The 26,591-nt window shown below is 46.4% G+C and overlaps 1 protein-coding gene across 1 annotated transcript in view; it reads right to left on the bottom strand.

Moving 5' to 3' along the window:
* The window catches only part of LOC126518603 (uncharacterized), a 106,682-nt gene that overhangs the window by 45,152 nt on the left and 34,939 nt on the right, over nt 1-26,591 (bottom strand). Inside the window, exon 6 of the mRNA XM_050168382.2 lies at nt 2,587-2,756. Coding sequence (XP_050024339.2) covers nt 2,587-2,756 — 170 coding nt within the window. The remainder of the gene's footprint in view (nt 1-2,586; nt 2,757-26,591) is intronic.

The raw sequence follows: 26,591 nt of genomic DNA on the forward strand, positions 1-26,591 counted from the left end.
AGTCACGACAACGGCATAACAACAAATGCACAACGAAGGCTTCATGATGACGGCACAAGGAGGACGATGAAATAAGAGTAAAAAAAAATGGGGTGACGTTAAAGTCATCGCGATGACTACGGGGAGGATGGCGTGATGAAGGCATACTGACAATAGGAAGACGAAGCTGGAGTGACGACGATGACTATGAGGGCGTCACGACGATAGTGTGGCGTCTAATGCATGACGGCGACTGTATGATAACGAAGAGTTTATGAAAATCGCGTGAAGAAGCTGGAGTGATGACGATGAACGGCCGCGACGGTACCAAGACCATGAGGACACACCTTGTGGCCCAAATTATTTGACAAGTTGAGGCAGTGGTTGGACTTGAGAGGTGTGACGACTATGGCATAATGAGAGCTAGATGAAAAAGATGGAATAACCATGAGGCAACGAGCATGATGGTGTCACGACCATGAGCACATACCTAGTGACTTAAGCTAATAGACAACTTTGGCCACTGGGTGGGCGTAAGAGGAGTGCTGACGGCGTTATGACCAGAATCGCAGGATGAATTCGGTCTGTCGACAATTCAACGACGACGACGGCACCACGAACATGAACAAGTTCCTAGTGGCCTAAGCTAGTAGGAAAATTTGGCCACAGGGTTGGCCTACGAGGCTAGATATATAGCTAGACCCGAAGTGCCTGAAGTAGGCAAGGAATGCCAATCACATTAAAACAGGAAGCATGCCAGAGATCACATTGCAGGCCGATACATTAGTTGATTACGGTTAGTACTACAGCCAACGCTGTTTTAACAGTAGTTGTCAATGTAAGCAATGTATGGCCTTTCCGATTTTCCTGGTCGCCCTGTTCCTCTCTAATGACATTGGCAATAAGGCTGAAAGGCTGGCTGGGCTATTTGGCTTCATTGTGGGACGTTTGGCGTACACTAAATGAAGACGACAAGAAAAGAACACAAGTAATAGCGCTGACTGGCAACGAAACTTTATTCCTATAAACAGCACACGTGTACCCTCGAGGACCATCTCATGATCATCGCGCATGGGCAACAGAGCATCCGTTCCACATGATAACAGCATTCAGAAATGCAGCATAAGCGACACACTATCTTGGATTATTGAGTAACTTCATTTCACTCTCATTCGAAGCGGTAGGCGAATGCCTAACACATGCTCCTTGCACTCTAGACATATGCCAAGCTGCTACAATTTCTCTCGTTGTCTGATTAGAACTAACATGCAAAATGGAGATTTGGTCAAGCGATGGCCTACACGGGCTCCATGAACATTGCGCACAGTGCATTGCAAAATGCGTGCAGGGCCTTCCTCTCAAGCTGGCCATGTGTTTTCTTAACCTAACATTTATGCGTCCGCCAGTCTCACCGACATAGTACTGCCCACACTTAAAAATTATTTTATAAACGGCATTTCTTTTACAATCTAGAAACTTATGCACATGACACATCGATCACTTGATGATGGGAGATGATGAGGGTGCCGTTTGAAATACTAATAAATTTCGAGAGCAGCTATAGCCATCGAAGCTCACACTGTGCTCCTGAGCTCGAACTACAGGTTCGATGGCAGCCACGGTGGGCGCATTCCGATAGCGGCGGAATGGATAAACGCTCGTGGGTTCCTCGCATTAGATGCAGATGAAAGAATACCAGATGGTCAAAATATATCCGAAGGCTCCCACTTCGGTGAAAAACGTCCAGAACGTGTTTTCAAACGTAATACACGAGATTTTAATTTTACGTAGTATTACAGTAATGTTACAGTGATGCTATACAGCTAACCAGATTTGAGAATTATTTGGAACACTAAAATGATGTTATGTTTACTCATCGTCATTTCAGATCATTTGAAGGGCTAAAAATGTTGTGTAAAAACCACTGAAGCTTTAATAATAGAATCAGAGGCACCTAAATCATTATCGCTATTATTATTTATTCTATATCCTCATTGGTACCCATTCCAGCGATATTCACCGCGATTCGCCACACTGGCAGCGCTATCGAAGTACATTAGCGCAAGCTCTTGGGCCAGTTGGTGCATGATGAAGTTGAAAAAGGGGGTACCAGCGAAACACACAGGACGCGCGCACAAGGACAAGGCGTTAGACACGGACGCACGCTGGACTTTCAAATGTACGTTATAGGAATTCAAGTTGCTGTACATAACCTCCGACGCATGCACATCGTCAACTACTCCCAAGACATGTACGTAGATAATACCTCGACAGTGCATTACCGCCCGAAAACAGCCGACGAATGCGCAACTTCTACTCCTCCCAAGACCCGTGTATCGGTGTCAGTTTTCTTTATTTATTATAGCATCTTTTACCTACCCCATAAGTAAGCACGCCTTTTCCTTGTGTGCGCGTTCTTTGCTCCATTGTACCCCCTTTTTCGAGCTATCGAAGTGCTATTTGACAAGCAATCGAAGATGCCATTATATTGCTTCGAGGTCGCGGACTGTGTGAATAGAACGAGTACATTATTCACATATGCAGCAAGATAACGCCACTTCAATGAATTTTTCAAAGCGTGACCGCATGTCCAGCCATGTAACTCACGTTTGGTGCAGACTTTTCTTGAGAAAGCCGCTGGCGTTGTAGCTCACGAATATCGCACATGGAACTGTTAGTACATTGACCTTTCCGAAATAGAACTGGCCCCTTGGAGGCTCGTGGGAGTAGTGACGCCTAATGCCGTAGTGGTAGAGCGATTGTTCCATGAAGACCACCTGCAGTGACGGAACAAAAGTAGGGCAGTTTATATGCGCATATGTACCAATGGTGGTGTTTCATTGAGTGGTTCTAGCGCATTCTTGACCCTTTTAAACGAACTAGGTCGCACTAAGCTCGCTGATTGACGTCTGCGTGTTAGTAGAGCCTAGATCTGCTGAAACCCCACGGAACTGGCTTGACATCTGCGACGTTGCCCTCCTGAGCCCGAGCACAGATGTTCGACTCGTGGTCGCAGTGGAAAACTCTTACGGTGGTGGAAAGGAAAAAATAGTACTGTGCTGGGCAGTGAACGCATGTGAAAAAATCACAGGCGCCCAAAAATAATTTACAAGCTGCCACTGCGAAGTGTCTATTAGTCCATATTGCCGCATTATAGCCCCAAACTTAAACAATAATTCAATCAGTCAAGTTGGTTCGGTACTACAAGTGACGCAAAGTGTTGCTGTTAACCTGTCTCTCAAAAGTAGGTGTAAGGGCAAGTGGGTCGTTTACGCAGCAATGACAAGCATACTATATCCTTATGGAGACAATTCATCACGCGCTCGAAGGTTCCGTCGCCGTGATGCAGTTCAGAAGGCATAACGTTCATTAACTAGAAGCTGTCTGTATGACAAAGGCAAAACTTTCGCAGTGAATGACATTGATTCATATCTTCCAATACCCCGTCGATGGGTATTGGAAGATCTACAGGATGATTTTAGGACGATGGAAGAAAAACACCTGCCTCCAAGGAAGCAGCCGAAACAGTCTTTGATGCGGGACAAACAGCATATGTGCTTGCGCGTGTGACTGTTCAAGTGCTGGTAGTCCGCAAAAAAGTGATTATTGGTGCTATAAGAGACGCCAACGACCATGAATAAGTTTGGTTAACTCGTTTGGTCGACTTCTGTTTGATAACGCTACTGCTGTCATCTCATTCGCTAAATAAACATTGGTTTGTGAAACGTCACCTTGGCTTCTCTCCATAGATAGAAAAGCGACAGCCTGTAAATCACTAGTAACCCTTAAACTCGAATATGGATGCTCCATCTGGGACCGGCATCAAGCTTTGCTCGGAAACGCCTTTTTGGCAAATGAAGATGGCGCCGCTGAGAACAATAAATTTTCATGTTCAGGCGACATCCCCTTATCATACTTGAACAAACACCTGCACATAACTTCTATGATGACCTTTTAGAATCGCTCTGATTTTTTGTTTCCACACTTTCTTCTATCAATCGCATAATCGCACTCCGTACACTGCCCCTTCATCACGTCGATCTCAACGCAATGTTGATCTACTTCAGGTAGCGCAACTATGCTCGCAGAAAAATATTTTCAGTATTGTTTTCCTGCCGAGCATCCAAAGACAGCAATGTCTTTCGTCATCAGGGAGCTGCGTCTACTTGCTTACCGTAATTGGTAAAAGAAACAAGACGCTCGTCGTCAAACTGAAACCTGTGGCGACATTTATTATATATGTGTTGATTCTACCTCTTCTGTAATACCCCTAACAAGCGTGAAGAAATGAAGTGACGTGACCGGGATCCTCAGCGAAGGCGATGCCACTGGAACAGTGCTTGAAATGGTTCACGTAACCTGAGGCCATCCAATGTTGTGAAAGAGATAGTTGACGTATTGAACAATCACTGAAGTAAAGGTGTGACAGAAGTCCAGAAACCGACGAAGGTGAGTAGTTTGTGTGCGACAAACAGTGAAGGATTATACCGGTATTGAACACGTCACGGAACTGTTTACACGTTCTGTTTACACGTTACCAATATCCTTATGACTTTAAAACTACACGTAGGCTGTTCCGCTAAGAGTGAAGATTACGCTGGCAATTATGAGTCAGGTCCTAATGACTAGCAGGGTTCATCCACTCATACAGCCCAGCCCAGTGGCCCATACCTAGTTACCCAAATTGGTGTCAAAGACGTTCACTGGAGAGCGGCACACACCTGCTGGTATATATCCACTGACCTAAGTCAGCATCAAAGAGGTTCATAGAAGACCCCCACTAACCGAAGTGCACAAACCTAGTGCACCAAGTCGGCGTGAAAGGGTTTAACTGAACACCTGTACCCAGTCGCGCACCTGCAATGAAACATGTCGGCGCGAAGGTGGTTCTTCAAGAGTCGTACATATGCACACATTGTCACATATCGAGTGACCAAACTTGGTCAGATGGTTTCAAACCCTGTTTCCTCAGCACAGCAGCCGGATGCGCTACCCATTAGACATGGACCACCTAGTTACCCAAGTAGGTGGGAAAGCGATTCGATACAAACATAGATACATGCCCAACCCCGAAATGTGCGGGACGTAACCTAAGATTTGTAATGTGCTAAAAGATGTTTAAGTTTCTCCGATGAAGGGGGGAATCGCGCCCACGTCATTAGGGTTTCTCGAAGATAGCAACCCCATGCTTTAGCAGGCTTCGCCTCAAATGCTCTTGCTACGCGCCGCTTATCAACGAATGCACTTTACTGCAACGTTTTAGCGAGCTGCACTGTGAATGCACTGGGTATGAGCCGCTCTTCAATGAACGTCTCATGAACTTTGATCACACAGCACATGCAACTAGGAGTGCAGCAAGCAAGGGAACCATTCTCTTAGCTCGCAGGCACCGGCACTTCGTGCTTCTCTTCTCGGAGGCCCCGCGCGGTCTTTTGGGCCGCGCCAGAAGATGCGAGGGAAGTGCGAAAGAGGTGGCCTGCTGCCCCATTATGTAGTTCATGTAACGGCGCGCCATGTATTTTGGAGGCCATGCGCCGGCTTAGCGGCGTCCCCATTAGATGGCGTCGTGTTCTTAGGGAAGCGCGAAAGAGGAATCCTGTTGCAGCACACGCCTAATACATAACCCGTACCGATGGCCGCAATATTGTGCCGCTGTGTTGATTCAACGCTAAGCACATCACCGTCGAAAGTCATCGTGAGATGAATTCTGGCGATTTAGTTTAGTTTTATTTGTTTATTGATTAAAATTTCCTTACAGTCCTCGAATTAGGCATTGTGTAAGGGGGGCGCACAGTAAAGACAGATAGGGTACATACCAAAACGTAATGTGCGTATATGATAGACACTGCTGTCACGTGGCAGTGAAGGTGAAGAAGGCAGCAAAACTGTGAATGACGAAAGTAGCGTTTTATTGGGCGAACCTTTGCCCTCAAAAGCAAGTTACACTCAAACAACAATGATAGCGGCGAACACAGTCGGTGATCGTCGAAAATCTGATCAGGAGGTAAAGCGCATCGGCTTTTATACATCAGTCATCGAATATTCCAGAGTATTCGCTGGTGACGCGGGTCTTCCAGAAAGTTCTACACCATTTGCTTCACGCATACATGAAATCAGATTACACAAAGTTCGGTGACAACAGACAGTGGATAGAACCATCGATAACATTCGAGAAACTTCCGATACATGCAGGTGCATCCTGCGCTGTGCGATAATATTTGTTAGGCCGTGATAAGCGGTCACCCGAAAAAGATAAAGTACACGTGTCAATGCCCTCCTCTTATAAAGCATCGTCGCGATGCTGCGAACATGACAGAACGAAAAATTTACAGGACATTTATTAACCAAAAGTGACAAAACAACCAAGAAGCATAGTGCAAAGTAAGACAGTAAAAAAAAAAACAAAACGGGCAAGCTCGTACTCGGTCGCGCGAGGTTTGAAACAGCGAAGCTGGTCGATTAGGGGCTATTCCGGCTACTGCTAGGTTATAACTTGGCTGCTGCTAGATTGAAACTTGGCTTCAAGTGGTTTTCACCTATTTCTGGGAGGTTTGCAGCGAGATTTCGCATTCATGCGAGGGTCTTGGCGTAATTGTCGATGTTTCGCAGCAATCCTGGCTCAAACTCGACTGCAGTATTCTGGGTGTTCGCGTAGTCGCAACCTGTTGACTTCAGCCTCTCTGGCCAAGTTGCTCAGATCGGCCCGTCGTTGCCGTTGTGTCTCCCTTATTGCAGCAACTCTAGCTTCGCGATGCGCACACGTCGGCAGTACGAACATTCCTGGGCCGCCCCATGGCGTTAACTGACCGAGCACCGCCAAGCATACGCTTTCATATCCTTTCCAAGGTCAAGCGCATGCTAATATCCTAACCATTATAACGGCGCATGCGCAGATCTCGGCGCGGCGGTGAAACCGGCTGCGCGCAGTGTCTCCATCGGTGGAGTTTTCTGATACGCGGTCCATTTTACGCCAAGCAAGAACAGCTTCGATGTTAGAAAAGTCCAAACTTCAGCTATGCAAAATCCGGAAGTTCGTTAGCGCTGGTAGAACGGCTTAATCCGCACCACATACAATATTTCACGTTGTGAGCGGCGCAGCTGTGATAGCGAAATTCCGTCTGGCACGACCTCATAGTCGATTGCGCCAATGCGCCGGATGAACTTGCAGGGTCCGAAATAGCGACGTAATAGTTTCTCACTGAGGCCTCGTCGGCGCATCAGAGTAAAAAACTAAACACGGTCGCCGGGCTGCTACTCGATGTAGTGGCGTCGAAGGTTGGAGTGTCGGCTGTCGGTCCTCTGATGGTTCTTGATCTGCAGGCGGGCGAGCTCTCGGACTTCTTGGTGCCCTGGAGATAGGTGGCGAGGTCGACATTTTCTTCTCGGTGACGTGCGGCAGCATGGCGTCGAGAGCTGTGGTCGGGTTCTTTCCGTAAACTAGCTTGAACGGCTTGATCTGTGCTATTTCTTGCACTGCCATGTTGTAAGCGAAGACTACGTACGAGAGGAGGGTATCCCACATCTTGTGTTCGATGTCGACGTACATTGCTAGCATGTCAGCGAGAGTCTTGTTGAGCGGCTCCGTAAGACCATTCGTCTGCGGGCGGTAGGCAGTTGTCCTCCTGTTGCTTGTCTGGCTGTATTGCAGAATGGCTTGAGTGACCTCTGCTGTAAACGCCGTTCCTCTGTTGGTGATGAGGAGTTCTGGGGCGCCATGTCGTAGCAAAACATTCTCGATGAACAATTTCGCCATTTCTGCTGCAGTACCTTTCGGAACAGCTTTCGTTTCAGCGAAGCGGGTGAAGTAGTCCATCGCCACGTTGATCCACTTGCTTCCAGTTGTTGACATCGGAAAAGGGTCCCCACAAATTTATTCCGATCCGCTGAAACCGTGAGCAAGGTGGGTCGATCAGGTGTAGTAATCCCGCTGGCCTAGTTGGTGGTGGCTTGCTTCGTTGGCAGTCACGACAAGTCTTGACGTAGGGCAACGTCGGCGGTAAGGCACGGACAGTAATGCTTCACTTGCATTCTCGCAAGTGTATGAGAAAACCCGAGGTGCCCGGCTGCCTTATCGTCGAGCAGGGCATGCAGGACTTCTGACCGGAGAGCTGTAGGCACAACTAGTAGGCAGTTAGCAGAGGCTGGGGAAACGTTCTTCACAAGGACGTCCTTTAGCAAGACCAAAGATAATCCGCGCCTAAATTTCCGCGGGACAAAGTCGGTTTTCCTTTCCAAGTACTCCGCAAGCGTTCTTAGCTCGGTGTCCGCTCGGTGTCCGCTCGGTGCTGCTGCGCAAAGTCATTTGTCCTAATTGTTGCTAAAAAGGCGTCGTCGTCGTCGTCTGGGTCATTATTGGGCGGCAGGTCGATGAGAGTGGCGAGACAGCAGTCGCCATCACATCGTCTTGGTCCAGACTTGTAAATTACACTGATGGCATATTCTTGCAGTTGGAGGCTCCACTGTGCCAGGTATCCTGAAGGTTCGTTTAACGTCGCTAACCAGAAGAAGGCGCTATGGTAGCTTACGACTTTCAGCGGTCTGCCATATAGGTAAGGGAGGAATTTAGCTGTAGCCCATATATATGATGGCAAGGCGTTCCTTTTTGATTGTAGAATAATTGCCTTCCGCTTTTGACAGCGACCGACTAGCGTAAGCTAACACGCGTTCAAGTCCATCTTTCCTCTGCACTAGGACGGCGTTGAGGCCTAGGCTACTGGCGTCAGTGTCGATTTCGGTATCGGCGTCCTCGTTGAATTGCGCAAGTGCCGGCAACGACTGCATGCGTCGTTTGAGTTCGTGAAATGCGTCGGTATTCCGCGTTTCCCCACTTGAACTCGACATCACATTTAGTTGGATGTGTCAGCTGCGCAGCGATGCTTGAAAAGTCCTTGACAAAGCGCCTGTAGTAGGCGCACGTGCCAAGGAATCTATGCACTGCCTTCTTGTCAATGGGCTGCAGGAACATTGCAATGGCTGCTGTTTTCTGTGGGTCGAGGCGTACTTCAGATTTGCTGATGACGTGTCGCATGAACAGCAGCTCTTCGTACGCAGAGTGAAATTTTTCCGGTTTCAAAGTGAGTCCGGAAGACTTGTCATAAGTAGTTTCAAGGCGTCTCAAGTGCTCGCCGAAACTTGCAGAAAAAACGACGACGTCATACAAGTAGACGAGGCAGGTCTCACACTTCAACCCTGACGGTAGACGTCTCCGTCACGTGCTAGAACGTTGCAGGCGCCAAGCACAGTCCGAATGGCATGACCTTGAATTTAAAGCGGCCGTCTGGCGTGATGAATGCAGTCTTCGCGCGATCCCGCTCATTGACTTTTATTTGCCAGCACCCTGTCTTGAGATCCATCGACTGGAACTATTTAGCGTTGCAGAGACGATCCAACGCGTCGTCTATGTGTGGAAGGGGATATACGTCTTTCTTCTTAATATTGTTCAATCGACGATAATCGATGCAGAAACGTAGGGTTCGGTCCTTTTTCTTTACCAATACTACAGATGTCCACGGGCTTTTCCAGGGCTGGATGATGTCGCGCAGCATTTCGTCGACTTGTTGCTTTACACTTCGCGTTCTCGTGCCAAACCTCGGTATGGGCCTTGGCAGAGTGGCCGAGAACACTCTTCGGTTATTATGCGATGCTTCGCGACTGGCGTTAGTCGAATACTCGATGACGTTGAAAAGCAGTCTCTGTGTCGTCGGAGAAGACCTTTGGGCTGTTCCTGGTTACTGATGGGGAGAAGTGGATTTATGTCGAAGTCTGATTCGGGAAAATTGGTTGCCGAGGTAGATGCCGCATAATCCGAGAGGACAAACGCATTGCTGGTTTCCAGAATTTCCTCGATGTATGCCATCGTCGTGCCATTGTCGATTTGCTTAAAATCCTTGCTGACGTTTGTCAGCATCACTTTCGCTTTCCCTCAGTGCAGTCGAGCGATCCCTCTCGCGACGCAAATTTCACGGTTGAGCAGTAGATGTTAGTTGCCCTCGATGACGCCTTCTACATCTGCGGGTGCTTCGTTCCCGGTGGAGCGAGGCGGGATGCTCACTTGAACTTCGAGCACATTCAAGGCGTGGTGACTACGAGAGCTCACCGGCCGTATTGCTTGATCTTCCGACGGCGTTATAGACTTCGACTTCAGGTCAATGATCGCGCCGTGTTGGTTCAGGAAGTCGATGTGAAGAATGACGCCTTGTGAACACTGTTGGAGGATAACGAAAGTGGTAAGGTAGGCCCGGTCATTAACGGTAATTCTGGCCATGCAGATTCCAGTCAATTTTATTAGGAGTCCTCCAGCTGTACGAATTTGAAGGCCTTCCCTGCAGTCTTAACTTTCTTCAACTGGGGCGGCAAGGGGTCTACTCATGACGGAGTTGTCGGCTCCTGTGTGCACTAAAGTGGTGACTGCGTGGCCATCGAGGTCACGTCGAGGTCGGTGGTTCTTTGTCTTGCGTTGTAGTTAGGTCTTGACATCGGATCACGGCTGCGTCGTGTTGACGTGTGGCTGGAACGTCGCGACATCAGGTCTTCTTTTATCGGTATATTGTTTGCTTCTAGGCTTCGTCGGGATGGTGGCGTCTCGTTGATATATCGTGAAGTTAGACTTTACGGCGTCTTCGTCGGCGGCGGAGGCTCTTCGTCAGTTCCACGAACAGCAATCGCACCTCCATCGGTTGTTGTTTTTAGTTTTCCGGATAAGGGTTGACTGACCGGCTGCGGGCTGAGCCAGTGTATAGCCGGCGCTGCGGCGACAGGCCGCGGCCTGGTGACGGTGAACGGGACGGTCGTCGAGCGCTCCACTAAGTAGCGGCGAGGTAGTCGGTGATATCGCGAGGTCGTTCGCAAAGCTGTGGTCGCGGCGCGTTATCGGCGAACCCTCGCGGTCCTATCTCCCGGTTTGGCCATCGTGCGCAAACGTGAGCCCCTTCACCACAGTGGTAGCAGAGCGGGCGGTGGTCAGGAGCGCGCCAAATGTCCGTTTTACTTGGGTAGTATGACGGGTTGGCGAGCTGGCGGTGGCGGACGGCGGAACTGCGTCGTTACAGCGTGTGGGCGCGGGCGCGGAGGGTTAATTTGATGGCGGGCGACGGCGACGTAGGTCGTCGCTTCAAGCCGGGCCTGTTGGGTCATTCACAGCGAAACTGTGAATGACGAAACTAGCGTTTTATTGGGCGAACCTGCGCCCTCAAAAGCAAGTTCCATTCAAAGAACAATGATAGCGGCTAACACAGTCGGCGATCGTCAAAAACCTGAACAGCGGGTGAAGCGCGTCGGCTTTTATACATCAGTCATCGAATGCACCGGAGTAATCGTTGGTGTCCGTCTGTCTCCCAAAAAGTTCTACACCATTCGCGTCGCGCATACATGAAATCAGATTACACAAGGTCCGGTGACAACAGATAGCGGATAGACATTTGAGAAACTTCCGATAAATGCAGGCACGTCCTTCGCTTTGCGATAACATTTCTTAGGCGGGGAAAACGGTCATCCGAAAAAGATAAAGAAGTAGGCAAGTCACTGTGATAATGAAAACGATACATATTGCACAAAACTTAATGTATAGCGCACAAAATGTACGAAACGCTGGTGTACATATTAGACAAAAACGGAACAAAGACACAGTCTCTTCAGCAAACGAAATAATACGCAGCCGTGCTTGTTCCAACAGTTGTCAGAGCAATATTGCTGTCCGGACTTCCCAGGTGGATTCCAGGGTATGGCAGAGAGTACTATTGCGCGAATTACGATGTCTTTGAAGCAAACAAAAGAATTTACTGAAAAAAATTTTATTATTCGCATTAGTCCACATATTGCAAATGTGAAGTCAAAACAAAGTAGAGATAAGTCATTTCCCATGCCGTAATCCTAAGGCAAGACCACTTACGATATATTAGACAGTTTTAGTATAGCGTAAAGCAGCAAACGCAAAGAGTTAGCGTTAGCGTAAGCGTTGCGTGCACAACACTGCGCATGCGCTGTACGTAAACGCTGCTGGAGCTCTTACGTACGTACGCTATTTTCAGGATTTAGCGGTGAACGCTAACGCACGCAAAGGGAGCCTTACGTACGGCAACATGGCTGTGCCAGTCGAAGTGAGAGCTGCCCGCTTCGGGTCTATCGAGTCGTCGGCCTGCACTGTTCGGCTCATTCATTCCCAACTAATGCTCGTGTTCGCTTTAGATTTGTCTGATGATGCTTCAACAGCGGCGTAAAGGTGACAAATGGACGCTGTTTACGATATACGTTCTCGTTTAGCGGCGCAGTAGGCTTAACAAGTAGGTTTGCTCCTGTTTGCTCATGTTTGCTGTATCCGCCTCGAGATGGCGCCCAAGTGTATTTCGCTCGTTCGCTTGGTGTAAAGCCGCATGTCAAGCCGATGCATGTCGCGGCAAAACAAAGTAGTGTGGTCGGTGCAGCGGTCACAATGCGTGTGCGCTTTACTAACGACGACGACATGAACCTCCTGAACGAGGTTTTCGCCTTGAACCCATTCGAACAGACGTCAAGATGGGCGTCTGTTGCAAAAAAGTGGAAAGAAGTGGGAAATCCGCTATCTGGAAGCTAAATTGCCGGCGAAACGTCCCCTCCGGAATACACCTCGATATTGAGCAGGCCGCCTCTTAAGAACACGTACAACCTGCGCGGTCGCTGTCGTTCCCGAAGCATGAGGGCGTCTATATCATCCCAACTTAGAAAGTACAGGTAATATGGGTCCCACAGAACACTCGATCGCAGCATGCTAAGAATAATCGGTGTGTTTCGCGACTCTCGACAAAACAACACTGAAGTCAAACACCTACATGCGTAATTAACGGAGCGACTGGGGCTTTGGACAAGCTTGACTTAGGGGCATATTTGCGGAGTCGGCATTGGATTAGCTCGACATATCTTGTGGATTTGGCTTGCCAGTATTTCGTGTTTTTACATCTAGATGGCGCCGTATATGTTTGCGTTAACGTTAGCGCTTTTCTCCGTTCCGCTATTCTAAAACAGTACCTTGTGCCGCGCAGTGCAGCATTTCTTTGCGTTAGCGTTGCGTCGCACGCGAACGCTAACGCAAGCGTTTTACGCTATACTAAAGCTGTTTATTAGGCCTGATAACGTGAAAATATTCAGTTATGATTTCAATTCAATCGCCTGACATCGAAGTTACGTAACTTCCAACGCAAATATCGGGCGATGGGTCGCATTGTTTCTTGAACAGACCAGTGAAGCCCTCTCGTCTTCTCTATAGGAGAAGAAAGGGGGCTAACTGAGGGGCCCGATTTTTATCAGTCATATCACAAGAAGCCAACAAACACTGACACCAAGGACAACATAGGCGAAATTACTGGTGCTTAATTAATGAAATAAAGAAACGATAAATTAATGGAAAATAAAGTGGATGAAAAAACAACTTGCCGCAGGTGGCAACCGAACCCACAACCTTCGCATTTCGCGTGCGATACTCTACCAATGGAGCTACCGCGGCACCGTTTCCCCATCCACTTTCTTGGGTATTTATGTATCATAGTAGAACCCTGGGAGCGTTAGCCAGCGCCACCACTCACAGACCTTGGCGGCGGACGTGGAACGTCCTGTCTGCCGCAGGCCTCACGCGAACGTGATCTTTTTTGGTGGAGGCAACTGGTTAATAAACCCACACATGCTACCTGAAGGCATCAATGTTCCGGGATTCGAGACCCTCGTTATGTAATAAACGAGAAGAAAGGGGGTTAAGCGAGGGGGCCGATATTTATTAGTCATATCATAAGAAGCCAGCAAACACTGACACCAGGACAACATAGGGGAAATTACTAGTGGTTAATAAATGCAATAAAGAAACGATAAACAGATGGAAATTAAAGTGGATTATTAGGCACCAGTAATTTCCCCCATGTTGTCCTTGGTATCAGTGTTTGTTGGCTTCTGATTTTATCATTCTCTATAGGTCACATTCATTTCTTTTTAAAGCAAATAGCAATGCATAGCTTAACAGGATTTTCTTATATTATTGGCTGACAAGAGGCGAGGAGTGCGAAGAAGTCGAGAGAGTTTCGGCGCACCTGACGCCGCGCACCCGCACTTTACCTCTGAAAGAAAGCCGAGCGTGCTAGAGTCTGCTCTCAGCTTAGTGACCTTGCTCTGCTAATGTAAACGCTAAGCCAAATCGAAAATAAGCGCTAGTTGTTTGAAGCTGGAAGCTTACCTTTGACTAGCAGTGATATCGGAATCACCCATTGATCGAGATGATCAGGTTTTATTCTGAAACTAGTGACACAAAGAGCGACTTGTACGGAGAAAAAAGTTGTTTTAAACACGCGAAACAGCTCCCTTTCAGATACAGAAGCGAAACTTATTGTCTGGTGCACCTATGAAAATTATGTGAGAGTGGGACAGCGTACATAAAACTTTTACTTCTGAGGTTGTCAACGACTACAGTGCACTGAAAGTAGGTACCCGGATGAGGACGGCGGTGCCGGTATGTTTGAGAAGTCCACTTCCCCTTCCTGAGAATGCAATGGCTGATCGAAAATGACGCCGACGTGCACCGGAATGTTAACAATTCTGCCTAAACGGGATCGTCATGGAAAAGTTGGCAGAGCGATGTCGTATATTTGCGGAAAGCCATCGTCATTGTTATACTGCGACGCAAATTTCTTTGTTATACGGGAGAAATCAATTCTCCCGAGTAGCTCCGACTAGGCAGTGCCAGAGCGATTAGCGAGAGGCCATATTTTATTCCTTTCGTGAAGGGGTAGTCTCCGGCTTATACAAAAACTTTGGTTGTGTTTGGCAATCTTTGCTGTGCGCACGTCATATTATATCATGAGTTATTGTCGTTTTATGACGTCGCATGACAGACAGGCAAATTTGACAGACAGGCCGAAATATTTCATCAATAGAAAAGGGCTAATGGTGAAAAGGATGTAGAATAAAAAAAAAAACAGTTTTTCTTTTCGTCAGCCTAATTATGCATAATCAGGGTTTACACGTTATACGAGATGCGAAGTTTTCGCTGTTTACATGACGTGGTGGAACGACAGGCGAATTGGTAGTGGCCCGAAAAATGTTTGGTTCATTGTGGAGGGCTGTAGGCAGAGATGGATTATAAACATATTGTAATATCTTTACGTTATAGCTCTTGTTACGCTTTCGTGACGTTGAGGAATGAGACACTACCCGAAGGCGTAACCTAAGAATTTAATTCTTCATTGGGCGAACTTGTGCACAGAAGAACAAGTAGCAGTCGGAGCACAATAGCGGTTAGCACGAGGCTCGAAATCTCATCAATTGGTCAAGTGCATTAATTATTATGCATGACTCACAATCCATTCCACCACAATCACTGATTCCTGCCAACGCTCCAATCGTACACCACTGTTTGCATGGTGTATGCAATCTTATTAAACAAGAACATCTCGCTACAGTGTATAATCGGCGACGACCTTCCCCTTTCTTTCAGTAGTTGCAGGAACGCCTTGCGGCATGCGATGTCTCTGTAAGAGTGGCTTGCCCGTGAAACAACGGTCACCGGAAGAAACAATGAAGACGTGTCAATAGCCCCTTCTTAAAAATCATCGTAACAATGCTGCAGCCAGAAGATGAAACCGAATAAGGCACGTAAAAGAAAAGCAACTAATGAACTGAGTAACAATTCACGTATTGAAGTTTATTATCGCGCGTAGACTTCTTAAGACACACTAGGTGTATGACTTGCGGCAGCGCACGGCGCCGCTACCATTGAAGGACGTCGTAAGCCAGACGGCATAGTTCAGCTCACCAAGACGTCGGAGTACTTTTCACGGCCAGAATTACCGCTGCCGTAGGTTTACACTAAGTCGAGTCGACTTGTATTGGTATCCAAAATCAAGCACGGCCGCCCGGCTGGAATTACACATATCTTCATCGAAGATCATAGTGTCGCCTGTCAGCACTTTACAGTTTCTGATATGCACGAAAGCGTGTTTTCAGGCTTCCTCAGCCCGCTCGAGGCGACGTCGAGTGGCGTTCGTCGCTGGTGTTTCGCAGCATGAGGTTAAGCGTTGTCGCCAAGTTCATTTCGTAAAGCAGCTTGAACTGCGTCACCTGCGTTATTTCTTGCACAGCCGTGTTGTGAGCAATGATCACGCACGGGAGGACGGCATCTCACTTGGGTTCGACGACGATATTGCTAATAGGTCGGCGAATATTTTATTAAGGTGGTCTGTAAACCAATTCGCCTTTGGGTGATAGGCGGTTGTCCTACGGCGACTTCATTGACTGTTTGCAGGATCGCTCGAGAAGCTTCGCAGTCAAAGCTGTTCCTCTGTCGGTGATGAAGACTTCTGGGACACTGCATCTTAAGAAGATGCTCTGGACAAATTTCCTCACTTCAACCACGCTGCATTTTTGCAGGGCTTTCGTTTTGGCGTAGCGCGTAAGGTACTTGTTAACCACGACGATCCACTTATTCCCGGATGTGAACGTCGGAAAGGGTTATAAGTCCATCCTGATCTGCGGGAATTGTAGGCAAGGATGTTCTATTGGGTTGTAGCGATTTCGCTGGCGTGGTTGGCCTGGTATTACGGCTAGTAATACTTGTCTTGTATCCTCGTGAACGTACGGGAGAATTGAAAGTACACAGTGGTTGTGTCGCCATGTAGGGCGTACAGAACCTCTAAGCGTAGTGCTGAGGGCACAACGAAAAGGTAGTTTACGCGGACTGGTGGTAACTTCAAGAAAAATTGATTAAATTCTGGGATTTTATGAGCGCAAACCACAATGTTATGATGCGCGTCATAGTGGCAGACTCCGGATTAATTTTTAAAATCTGGGCTTCTGTAACATGCACCGAAATCTAAGTACACGGGATTATTGCAATTCGCTACCATTGAAATGCTGTCGCCGCGGGCGGGAACCGAACCCATGACCTCGTGCTTAGAAGCCGAGCGCCATAACCGCTAAGCAATCGCGCCAGCTAAGTTCTTTTTTACGAGGACATCGTTTTGTAATAAAAACAAAGACAATCCGAGTTCAAATACCTTAGGCACGTCTTGCGTTCCAAGTAATCGACAAGGCTGCTTAGTTCGGGTCTCTTCGTTGCTGTTTGGCAAAGTCGTCTGCGCCTTTTGTTCGCAAAAAGGTGTCGCCGTCTTGGTCATCTTTCGGGTATGGGTAAATAGGTATGCGGGACAGGCAGTCAGAGTACTTTCGACCGGACTTGTAAATCAACGTGATGTCAATTGCTTGAGAAGCGTACGAGCAGAATACCACGCTAAAGGACAGGGGGAAGAGGAGGACACAGACCAATGCCCTTGTGTTTGAGACTGCACTGTGCGAGGCACCCTGAAGTGTCCTAGAAAACTCCCAGATGGCACAAGCTCTGGTGGTGCCATCTATGCAGGGTCTGCCTTACAGATAAGGCAGACATTTTGTCATAGCCCAAATAAAGCCAAGGCACTGTTTTTTTGTTTTTTTTTTGTAGAGTAACTGGCTTCACCTTTCGACACCAATCAGCTAGCGTATGCTATGTCCCTTTCAAGTCCATCTTTCTTTTGGACTAGCACGGCGCCGGGGCCTGCGCTTCTTTCATCGATGTGCATTTCACTGCCTTCTTGACGTGCTGTGGGAACTTTGCGATGACTGCTGTCTTCTCCCGGTCGGGATGGACTCTGTTCTTGATGACGACATGGCCAATGAATGTGAGACCTTAGTACGCGAAGCTCTACTCTAGCACTATTCAAGGCCGTCATGTGATCGTATAAATTTACGGAAAAGACGTCGACTTCGTACAAGTAGACGAGACTAACAGTGCTGGAACAAAGAATGTCGCTGAAGCCAGCGTTTCAACAATGCGACTTGCCCGTGTCAGGGCATCAACTATGGCTTCAACTCGGGAACTCGGTGGGCTCGGAGACTTGAAATTCTTGAAAATTTGTGAGGGGTTACGGCCAATCACATTTTGGACGCCGACCAAGGAAGTCAAAAGCGAAGCCGCAGTAGAAACACAATTGCTTCAGCCGTTTCCACAGTCACCGCAGGTGACATTTGGAAATGTCGCTGTGAGAGGACAAAGCGCGCAAAAGTTGTGCACCCTGAACACGGCGAAAAACAAGCAGCTGATGACGTTAATTTAAAACAAATACTGGGGTCTTATGTACGTAAAACATGACCTAATTATGAGGCACATTGTACCCGGAACTCCAAATAAATTTTCACCTAACCCGAGGAAAAGTAAAAGAGAGCACACAGGCCAACAGAGGAGACGAAGGCATACCGCTACTAACAGCTGATTGTTTATTGCACAAGGTTAAACACATATGTCAAATTGCAAAAAGAAAACAGGGGTACAAAACGGCAGGTCCAGTTGCACTGGGCGTGCCTCCTAACAAAGGGTCCAGGCCTGACGCGGAGGTATTCAAGATAATTTCTTTGCGGCAGCAGCCAGTGTCGTTTGTCTGGAGACAGGATTGCAAGGAAACGGTCACCACAGTAGTCCCCTTGGTATCAACCACTAAGCGGTGCACATTTGCCCTATGCCTGCTCGGCACAGTCCCTCAGGACACGTGTCCGCGGAAAAAGCAAGTGGAATGGTCAAGCATTCTAACAACTTTGCAGAAGTTTGACTTGACCTTGGGGCCTCCGAGCAAAGTTTCTCCACAGCCAGCCAAAAAGGCGCCACCATATCCTCCCAGCTCTACAAGAACATATTTTGCTTCCATCGGAATTACCGCTACCATGAAAGCGAAAACAGGCTCAGAGAAGCGCACTGCTCGAGACGACGCAGGCATTACAACTGTAGAATCAACTGCGCTGCTCAAGCAAATATTAGGCACGTTTACATGAATGCGACAAGTCGCCAATTGCAACGCATTTCTAGAGCATCGCATACATGCATACGGTCGTAATGCGTTAGAAAAGCGAATCGTATCAATAGCAGTATATAGGGAAGCGTGAGCCGACTCACGCGGTGCATGTAAATGCCAGCGTATCGCATCGAGGGAGAGAGGAAAAGTGAGGAATCCGGTCCCGGCTTGTTTTGAACCAAGTAGGATGCGCCACGCGTAAGCGCTGACGCATAATATTGCCGCGATGCGCTCGGAAATGCGATGTGCGGCGGTCGCATTCACGCAAACGCGGCTTTTGTCGATATCGCCTGTAACCAATAGTCGCCTGAGAGCTGAAACCGAGCACTTTCTCCGCCACCAGATGTCACGCTCTTGTGACGGTGAAGAATAAGACACAGCCAAATGCGTGACTTGAGAAGGTAATTCCTTATTGGACGTACTTGTGCCACAAAAAAGAAAGAAGGCTCAGAATCCAGCGATATGAGTGAGCACGGTAGTCTGTCGTCGAAATATTATCGAAGAGTGAAGTGCGTCAACTGTTTACGCGAGACTCATTGCACATTCAGTCATAATCGCTGGTAGCCGCGTAAGTTCCACTATGCACACGAGCACTCGCACCCGCGTTGCGCACGTAATCTCATTAGACAAGATTATCTCGCTATATAGTACTCCCATGCATGCAGGCTTGTCCTGCGCGGAGTGATAGCTTTGTAACACTGGTCCGCCGGTGAACAAACAGTCACATGAAACGAGAAACTCTGCACCTGCGTATATTCGCCCTTTAAAGGTGCTACAACATACGTTGGTGTTCCATCTAACAGTTACCAAGAAGCATTGCTGTAGCAGTTGGGCCCAACAATAAATAGAAGCCGAATATGCTCCAGCAGAACTTCGGATGCATATTTTAAAAGTGGTGTTAGCATCTATACTAAGCAAGTTTCACTTCACTAGTGTCTTCCCTTGTGTCTTTTACCATAACGCGCGTGCAGTCGAACTTGAATTGCACTTTGTCTGGTTATAGTATTCGTCGTGTGCTTGGTGTTCGTGAGCTTCGGGTTTACGTAGACTCAAGGTTAGATTCTCGCCTAATAAAGCAATCTAGAGGGATAGTTGGTGGACGTTCATATGGCGCCACGTACGTCCACATTTTGTTCCTTGATGTTCGTCCGTTAGTTCTTCCGTCAGTGTAACACTGAGCGCAATGCAATCATGAACTGGATTTTCGTCTTCATGTCTCTTGTATTATTAGTAATGCCATGATGCGTTCAGGGTGAATATTTTGAATTACGAAAAACTTTCGGCAGCCTGAGTGTTTTCAACCATTGCTCAGCGCGTTAGTCCGACCGCGATTAGATCCCGTCAAAGTAACCTAATCTATGCCGTCCAGCGTCCATCCGTTTGCACTTGCTACGACAGTTATATTCGTCGACGCCGATATTAAGACTACTTACGCCTGTTAGTTCAGTTTAGTATCATTTCTTTGCGTGACAGGAGGCTCGCGCTTGACATCAAGTTCTTACGAGAAGGGGCGCGTGGGCTAAGTGACCGTCATATCTTACTACCATCGTTGCAGTTCCGAGTTCTGTCAGAGAAAACCAGTAGGCATTCTGGCGTGTTTCACCTGAATTTTTCTTAACTTGCCCCATGAGAGGCCGCAGTAGATGTACACTGCCTGTTCACAAGATGTGGACATTTTCAGCTGAGTGCCTGTGTAAAGTTGGCGCACACGATGCTTGACGCAAATGAGCTTAGCAAGTACGTCTTTTTCTTAAGCTTTTGATACAATATCATACCTAGTATATCTGCGATATTGGTAGAATGCGATATTCGTAGAATTGCTGTTCTATGTTAATATTTTATTACGTTCATGGTCTAGTGCGTACTGCACTCTTAGTCAATTCCTGCATAACGTCGTCCGTATAGGCGGTATGATCTCGATTCAGTCCAGACCACCACATATCAGCGTACTTTCAAGCGAGAGAATGCGGGAGAAAGCGCAGCTCACCCGCTGCTCTTGGTTGCATGCGGTCACTGAGCAAACGCATCGTTTATATGCAACCCTGAAAATTTGGCGCCCAAAAAGAGCGCCGAAGCGTGGAGAGAGCCTTACAAAGCAAACTCTGTTAGGAGCGGCGAGGGAGATGCTGTGACGGAGAAATAAAAGCAAATGAAATGGAGAGAATGACTGGACTGAGAAAGAAGTCTTCGCCTTTGTCCGTACATTTCATGGTGGAGGAGGAGGTAAGACTGCGCCGGGCAGGAAGCCGTTTGTGCGCAGGCGCGAGTAAGAGCGGGCGCAAGAGAGAAAATCTGGGGGCTTTTGCTCCTTGAATATATGACTCTGCCTAGGCACTACGGAGGACCTTTCTTAGCGCGTGTTGTAGGCCTGTGTCCCTAGCCGTGCCGTCATTGCGGAATGGGGTCGAGTTTGTTTACGCTCGGACGCTGGCTGTGGACGCGGTAAAATAGGTGAAGTAGCGGGCACTGACGCCCGATTTGGCGACCGCTGTGTCGGACAGACTGTCTCGCCCCTGCGGCGCTCGTGCTAAGTCAGTCGTGGTTGATCATAGCTTGCGACCGTATAGAGCCCGGGCCGCATAAATCGAAAATCGAGAAGGCAGGGTGCATTAGCAACCGCGGTTGAACGCAAGTGGCTGAAAGGGCGCCGGTATAGAGTTTCATATTACTACTTTATGGGCGCGGGCGACGATTACTGAGTCAGCACCAGCGCCGCAGGCGCGAGAAAGTCTGTCCGACGTACCTTCAGAGGCAAAGTTCTGACTGGTGTGGCAGAAGTCACGGTAGTGCTGAACTTGGCGTAAAAAGTTGGCGGCGGGACGTAATTATATTTATTCAATCGTGTTTTTTACTAATTGTAACAACGTGCCATTATTTAAAATTAAATTATGGGCTCTTATGTGCCAAAACTACTTTCTCCTTATGAGGCACGCCATATTGGAGTACTCCGGAAATTTCGACCTCCTGGGCTTCTTGAACGTGCACCTAAATCTATGGGTGTTTTCGCATTTCGCCTCCATCGAAATGCGGCCGCCGTGGCCGGGATTCGATCCCGCGACCTCGTGCTCAGCAGCCCAACACCGTAGCCACTGAGCAACCACGGCGGGTAACGTGCCAATATTTCGCAGTATTGGCGGCGCCTCCAGGACACCAAAGCGGCAACGGGGACACCAAAGCTAGAACCTGCACTGGTCCGTGGTTTGGGGCTCGCCCAGGCCTGCGCGTGCCGGACAGCCAATTTTTTCAGCGAACACCCCCTGGCACGCTTCGGCCTCCGCGGCCCCAACCCACGGGCCACCCTGCTTCCAGCTTTGATCCCCCCGCTACCCCTTGGGTGCTCCGGAGATCCTGAGCCGCGTGCTTTATTATAACCTCAAGTGCTCTTCTGAGGCCTCCGTTTGCCGGTTACATGTGCCCTGCTGGAGCAGTCCCTGCAAAAAATCCTATCTATCGTTTCAAATCAAATTTTTGTCCGCCAGAAAGATGGAACAACAGTACATCATGTAAGATGCACGGAGGACCTAGCCAAGAATAAATAGACTTAAGTTTCTTTTTTTCCCCTTATTATGACTTCAATTAAAGATTACATTACAGCATCCGAGTTTAAAGATGTTTGTAGTCTGGAATATGCCAATTCACGTAAGCTGTTTCACCTCAATGCCCAGTCAGCGAAGAACAAATCCGCTCCGTTCGAAATGTTGTTCTCCAACCTTGATTTCGCTTTTGACACCATCACGCTTACGAAGACTTGATACACAGAAGAAGCTAATGCATTATGCTTACCCTCTTACAGCAACTATTTACTGAACCGAACTACCTCTCGTGGAGGAGGCGTGGCAATGATGGTGAAGAAACATCTTGTCTGCGACCGACTGCCGAATTTCTCTTGCGTGCATGAAGACTATGAAATCCTGTGTTTGGCGGTCGACAAAACACTAGTAGGCGTAGTATACTGGCCTCCGAGCGGGAATGTGAAAACTTTTTGGTATTTCTAGATTCGTTGCTGACTTTTTCAAATGAAAATAAGCTATCTGCCATCACCGGCGGAGATTTTAGCGTTGATATGCTTGGAGATCTGCCAGTAAAACGGGACTTTGAACAGATAATTAAAGTATATGGATGTATGGATGTCATTAATAAGCCTACTAGAATTACTCCCACATCTTCGCTGCTTGATATGTTTATAACCAACTTGCATGCGTCTAATATGAAGGCTGGAATAATGCACACACATATAAGTGATAACTTCGGTATATATATGTGATTAGATATACATATGCGTAAGCGACACCCACACAGCAATACTTTCAAGACTTTTCATTAACAAATATGGATATATTCAAATTAAAAATTTCTTGTCTAGACTGGCGAATTGTGCTGAACGAGACAGATGCTAAAAGAAAGTACATTTATTATGTTTTTGAGTCTGTTTCTCGATATATATAATGAATGTTTTCCCCAAAAAGTGTTTTCGAATTCGAAGCAGATACGTAAGGCACGGATTACAAAAAAAAAAAAAAAACTACTTCAAGATTGACATTAGAGATAAACTGTATACAATATTGATGGCCCCAAGTGACCCAGGTATATTAAAACATTTAAAGTGTTCCGCAATAAATTAACGAAGGGGATTAGAGGTACAAGAAATGATTACATTTGCAATTTTTTTTCAGAGTTCTGCAGGAAAAACAAACGAAATATGGGAAAAACAAAATGCAGTTCTAAATCACCACACAAACTTTAGCTTTGTTACAAAGATTGAGCGTAACACTGAAGATATCACAGGCTCTCGTTTAGCGGAAGAATTGAACAAATACTTTGTTGAACTTAAAGTAGAACGTCCCGCTAAAGGGCACTCTGTTACTTCAGACCTTAAAACCAGGAATCCCCTTTTCTTTAATCCTTTAATAGAGCCTGATGTTATTTCGGCGTTCCGAGGACTAAATAACAGTAAAAGCAGCGACGCATACGGTATAAAAGTTGCACCTGTCAAACATGTAATTAAGCTAATTTCACCGTGCCTAACGCACATATTTATTGTGCGTTTTTTTTTTACAGGGAGTGTTTCCGAAGTGATTGCAGGTTGCTAGGGTGACAGTGCTCTATAAAAAGACGAAAAGAATGACATTGGAAATTACAGACCCGTGTCCATACCCCCGATTTTCTCTAAAGGGCTGGAAAAAGCAATTTACGCCAAAATAATGAATTTCTGCGATAAGTACAGTATACTCTCCCGGTCAAAATTTGGCTTTCGTAAACACAGGCGGACGGAACAGGCTTTACTGGAGCAGAAAGAATTTATTGTAAACTCCTTTCAAAAAGAAAGAAGTAGTCTTGAGTGTTTTTGTAGACTTCACAAAGGCGTTTGATTTTCTTAAACATTCGATCTTACTCAAAAAATTAGATGCATATGGAATCCGTGGTAATGCACTAAGACTATTAGCATCTTATTTAGAAAATCAACAGCAATATGTCTTCCTCAATGGTTTCTGCTGAGACAAAAAAAAAAACAATAACATCAGGAGTACCTCATGGAAGTATCCTTAGACCCCTGTTATTTATTATCTATTTGAATGCCATTATATGGATTAATCCGAACATTAAACACATCATTTATGCTGATGACACGACTATGCTTCTTTCAGTTGCATGCCCGAATGACCTAATTTCTGAAGCAAATAGCTCACTATCGCGTTTGCATGAGTGGTCAAGTGCTAATGCATTAAAAATAAACATGGCCAAGACAAAAGCCATACTTTTCCGTCCAAGAATTAAGAGCGTTTTTATAAATACAGATCTTTTGTTAGGTAATTCAAAAATAAAAATACTTAGCGCATTCAAAACTCTTGGCGTTGTGTTCAAGAACTTAACGTGGGAAGACCACGTGGAACATGTTGTTTCTGAGATTTCAAGTGTAGTAGGAGTTACGTACATTAATAAAGAGATGCTGCCTGTGCAGGTCTAGGTTATTCTTTACAATACATTATTTCACTCTCATATTAGTTATGCACATTTAGTTTTAGGAACCACGACTGTTACAAATTTACGTAACTTTTTACAATGCAGAAAAGAATGTTGCGACATGTTCTCGGTGTTCCTCGAGATCACCCATCTCTTCCTTTGTTTAAGAAGTTGGAAATTATGAAAGTTACAAAGATGTATCCCTACCGCCTGTGTTTAGCATATAAAAAGGATGTTAAAGAAAACATCAACTTTCTCTCAGCTTTAGCTTCTTTGTCAAAGAAAACTCCTTTATATGATACACGTAGTAGGGAAATTTGGAACGTAGAGACGTGTAGAACTACCTATGGACAGCAAATGATGAAAAGAAGCCTGCCATAATTATTGCATTTTTGTCACAGACACGCTATGCAGCTAGAAAATGCATTAACACAGTAAGTAAAATTGTTTTTTTCTACCTTAGGTGTATTTCTCTTAACATTGTTCTCGTTTGTGTAATTTGGTATGCATATCATAGATTTCCGTTTGTCTTTGACGTGTTTCCTGAACTGTTTTTTTTTTTTTGTGTGTGTGTGAAATTTAATGATGAATGTTCGTGACATACCCTTATGCAAATGTTAGTGAGCCGTTGTTGTCTGTATGGGTGTTGACATATGTCTTCCAGCAGTGTTCTGTAAATATAAAGCCATTACTACAGTAGCAAGTTCACACGTTTGGGAATGTGAATATTTATATGCCACAAAGACGCTTGTAGTGATACGTATTATTTTTGTACTATCAAAAAGTGCTTTTTTGTCGGTAGCTGAACTGTCTGCCTTTATGGAATGAATTTTTTTCTTTGAGGGTGCGGCAACTAGTCAAGCTGTCTGTTTCAGCTTTTTTTCCCCTACCTCCCCCATCACGTTGATGGAAAAAATAAAGGTTATTATTATTATTATTATTATTATTATTATTATTATTCACATCTACCTGAACAAGCCAAGCTAATCTATTTGGTCTAAAAAATAAAGACATTTGCGAATAAAAAAACCTGCCGGTAGATATACTGCTCACAGATTGAGGTAGCCAAGATGGCCACACAGAAAAAATAATCGTTATTTTTTATATTCTCTTGATAGAAGCAGCTTCTAACGATAATAATTTAACAGCGGAACAGAAACCAGGACGTAAATGTAGAAACAGTGCAACAATTTTGATCCAGTGCTAATCTCTCAAACTACATCCACACCGTAAGGTGTTCATGGTGGTGTCACACAATGTAAAACTATCTTTAAGGCAGGTAATGTTTTTTATATCTGTAGTGATTCTTATGAGGTCATTGTAATTCGAGTCGATGCCTTTTCACGTTTCTACTATTATAGCCTGGCTGCGTTCGAAACATCTCTATATGTGTTTCTGATCTCGATTCGTTGCTTTTCTGTCTTTCACATTCTTCCTTATGATGCTCCTCAAAAGGAGGTCATTGTATGCCTTAGATGTTTTTCTTTCAAAACTGACATTTCACGCGTCTACTGAACTACCACGACTGCAAAGCGGCCAATATGACTAAACACAAAGCGGCATTTTCTCCCGTTTTCCTTGTGGCACTGTAGCTTACGACGTATTTCTCGCGCAAGAGTTTCAACTTCCGGTGAAATAACCTTCTGGTAAAGTGTTCAACGGATACCTGTGTGCTCCGATGGCAAAACCAAGAGTATTCCAGTAGGTCGTGATTCGGGTCAATTAGTTCGTGTTTAATGAAAAAAAAATTAAAACAGCTGATGCTCATGAGTTGCCGTGAAGGTGTTGGCTTGCTTTTCGTTGTTAGATATTTGCACTACC

Source organism: Dermacentor andersoni, chromosome 1 (assembly GCF_023375885.2).
Source record: "Dermacentor andersoni chromosome 1, qqDerAnde1_hic_scaffold, whole genome shotgun sequence".
NCBI classification, from domain to species: Eukaryota; Metazoa; Arthropoda; class Arachnida; order Ixodida; family Ixodidae; genus Dermacentor; species Dermacentor andersoni.